The sequence below is a fragment of the Pundamilia nyererei genome, unplaced genomic scaffold (assembly GCF_000239375.1).
Source record: "Pundamilia nyererei isolate P.nyererei 1_Seehausen unplaced genomic scaffold, PunNye1.0 scaffold00208, whole genome shotgun sequence".
Lineage (NCBI taxonomy): Eukaryota > Metazoa > Chordata > Actinopteri > Cichliformes > Cichlidae > Pundamilia > Pundamilia nyererei.
Genome location: NW_005187609.1, coordinates 178,510 through 181,999, shown reverse-complemented (window position 1 = coordinate 181,999; position 3,490 = coordinate 178,510). Strand labels below are relative to the sequence as shown.

The following is a 3,490-nucleotide window of genomic DNA, read 5'->3' as shown; positions in this document are numbered from 1 at the left end:
GTCAAATAATCGAGATCTCAATTTCAGTGAAAATAATCGTGATTATCATTTTTGCCATAATCGAGCAGCCCTAGTAACTGGTACCAGGTACTACTAGGGCTACCAGTTACCAGTTTTTTGCTATTTACTCAGCCGGGGTTCCAAGCGATCTGAGCAAGTACTAAAATGTGACGTCATTAGATTGCATGCCACCTATTGGTTGGTCAGTAGCATCACTCAATGAGTCATGAGAGCTTCTCATTCACGAAAGTCAAAACCACTATTTTTGAAACCCGGCAACAAGGGAAATGGCTAAACAAAAACAACGTCATGTTCCCCGAGTCTGACAAAAAAACAAAAACAAAACACAGACCAAGCACCAAGTATATTGTTTTCTCAGCGTCCATCTTTGTTGTAGCATTCGTGTCGCATGTTAATTACGTCACAGGATGCTTGGCACTGTTGCTATGATGACGAGCATGCACAAAAGATAGTACTGAAATATAATGGAAAGCCAGTTGAGTTGTTATGAGTTGATCTGAGTAGGTACTGATGGAAAATTGGCTTTGATGTTTCAAAAAAACAAGTTCTAACATTGTTTGGAGTGAGCCCTAGTACTGTCTCCAAATTGAAGGCAGCGTTTCATATAATGGGGATTGTCAGACATGTTGCCCAATGAGCATCCGAAGGACACATCATGAAGACATCAGGTGATTGCGCTCCTCGGCCTGTACACCTGACCTGACAAGAAAAGAAAAAAAAAATCAGTGTGTTGAAATGCAACTTGTCAGTGTACCTGATTCAGAACGTATTCTACAAACCCCAACGTTATAGCTAACAGGTGGATTTTCCTGTTTCATTTTAGCTAGCCAACAACGAGGAGGCACTTACTGCCTAAAAGACAGAGCGTAAAAGTGGACAGAATGTACTTGTGGGGGTTTTTTTAAACATAAAACTGATTGCTGCAGCAAAGAGAAGTGCAAAAGTGGCTACCATTAGACGGCTTTTTAGTCTTGCTGTCCTCTTTTTCCTGTCAACAGACTGGGCTAACAAGTCTGTTAGTACCAACCAGCCAAGTGATGTCATGTTCTGCCTCTAGTGGAGAGGCAGAATGGGCACTAAAAGTCTTTATCTTATAACTGCCTGGATCAGCAGAATGTCACACACTAGTGATTGTTAGGGCTGGGTATTTTCACTGATTTTTTTAACTGATTCAATTCTGATTCACAAGGCCCCGGTTCGATTCAATTCCGTTTTTGACTCAGTCAGAAATATTATAATTAGGATAATTTATCTTGGATATGTACTTTTGAAAGAACCCTCTAAACCTTGTAAATAAAATATATTTATTTCCAAATTAGGAAAACGGATCCTAAAGCAGTTACAGTCTTGGACTTATTATTTAATCCGTAAAGCCTCAGGGGTTTTTCTGAGGTTCCTGCTGGAAAATGACATGCCCAAAGTGAACGGACTATTTCTCTGCAATTACGAACTTGGTGTAAACCATCTAGGTATAAAAACAATGCTGACACTCGTGAGGCTTCATCAGAGGTGTAAGCATCACAGCAGATGCCTTTGTGTCAAAGTAACTGAGGCTAAAACCCAGAAAAATATAAAGGAGTTTTTACTGGCCTGATCTTTTATAGCACATAACCCTCTTGAAAATATGCTGCAAAATTCAGAGTTCGCAGTGACGAAACCTGCATTTTTGGATTCTGTGATGAGATGTTGGCTTTCAGCACCCGTGCCATCGAGTGAACAAGCCGTGTGTTTACATCTTTGTGTAGAATCTGTCTATCTGCTCTTTAATTTTTTCTATTTTATCTCTTTGGTGGTTGTTGAAATAGTTTTGTGAGCTTTTAGCTGAGATTCTGATATTTCTGGCAAAATACATTAATTTAAAAAAATGATTGCAGGATTTGATCGATATCGGATTATTCAAATTAAAATTGATTTGAATTAGGAAATCTTTTTTTTTTTAACCCATCCCCAATGATTGTTCCTCATTAGACATTTAAAATAATTTCTACTTTGCACTTGAAATACAAATAGCACACACTTCACAACAATAGTCTGGATACAGTGATGTGTTGTGAAGTGTCATGATTTGGCTTATGTATGTGTATGCAGGATGATGATCTGGAGGAGGGGGAGGTCAAAGATCCTTCAGACAGGAAGATCCGACCACGTCCCATCTGCAGGTTTTTCATTAAAGGTAGGTGGTGAACAGCAGATGAAGTGTCGTAGTAAAGTATTTACCTTCATCCTTTTTACTTTTTCACATGGGGCATATACAGTGTTATACAGTGGTCCCCTGCTATAACGCAGTTCACCTTTTGCTGGTTTGTGGATTTTTTTTGGGTGCAATTTTGCATGCTTTTTAAAAATATTTTTACAGCACATTGTGTTCTGCGTCCTGATTGGCTGTAGACCATTGTCAATCAATCTTGTTTACATAAATCTTCGATCGCTAGCAGTGTGACTCTGAAGTGCTGTACTGTATGTTAGTAAGTTTTCTCCCCAACAAACACAACAATGTCGACAAAACATTTTGCATCGTCAAAGGCAACCGCAGGCGTCTTTGGTTTCATTCTATAATACTGGACTTATTTTTCTACGAAGGTTTGAACTTTGAGAGTGTTTAAACAAGAGAGAAAAGCGAGAAAATGTTCATGCCTGTCTGAGAAAACTGTATAAAGTGTGTAGTGAGGGGTTTGATAGCCTTAAAACATCTATAATAATTGTAAAAAATAAAGTTGGCTACTTCACAGATTTTACCTATCGCGGCTTATTTTTAGAATGTAAGTCCCACGATAAACGAGGGACCACTGTATTTGATAGCTTTTTTTCCTCTAATAAATAATGTTTTAATAATTAAATTTTTTCTATTTACTTGGATTGTATTTATTTGGACTAATTTTCTAATATCAAAATTTGTTTGATCGGAAACATTTCTGTGTGAAGAATATGCAAAGAAAAAAAAATCTAAGAAATTTCAAAAGGGCAAATATTTTTTCAATGCACTGTATATAGCCACTGTGACTCAAAGCACGTTGAGGCTAACGCTAGGCTAAATTGGCTTCTTTCAAAATGTTAGAGAGCCCACCAACCACTTTAATCAGATTCTATGACTGAGTACTTTAGTAGCAGTGGAAAGGAAAAACTCTGTTTTAACAAGAAGAAACCACTGAAAAACCAGGCTCAGGGAGGTGCAGCCATCTGCCGCGATAGGTTGGGGGTGACGGGAGGAAGATGAGACATGCTGTGGAAAAAAGAGAAAATACAGAGTCTAAACACGTTATGTGAAAAGGGGTGAGAAAAGGAGAAAAGCTCAATGCATCATGGGAAGCCCCCAGCAGCAGCAGCATAACTAAAGGTGGATTCAGGGTCATCTGATCCAGCCCTACCTGTATGATTTGTGCAATACTCAGAGACATGGCCAAGGTAAGAAAGGCTGAAAGACGACCACCACTGAACAAGACACACAAGCTGAAACGTCAAGACTGGGCCA

At 38.8% G+C, this 3,490-nt stretch overlaps 1 protein-coding gene across 1 annotated transcript in view; it reads left to right on the top strand.

Moving 5' to 3' along the window:
• zc3h18 (zinc finger CCCH-type containing 18) overlaps positions 1-3,490 on the top strand; it is a 53,512-nt gene that overhangs the window by 4,843 nt on the left and 45,179 nt on the right. The window contains exon 3 of the mRNA XM_005747891.2: positions 2,110-2,194. Coding sequence (XP_005747948.1) covers positions 2,110-2,194 — 85 coding nt within the window. The remainder of the gene's footprint in view (positions 1-2,109; positions 2,195-3,490) is intronic.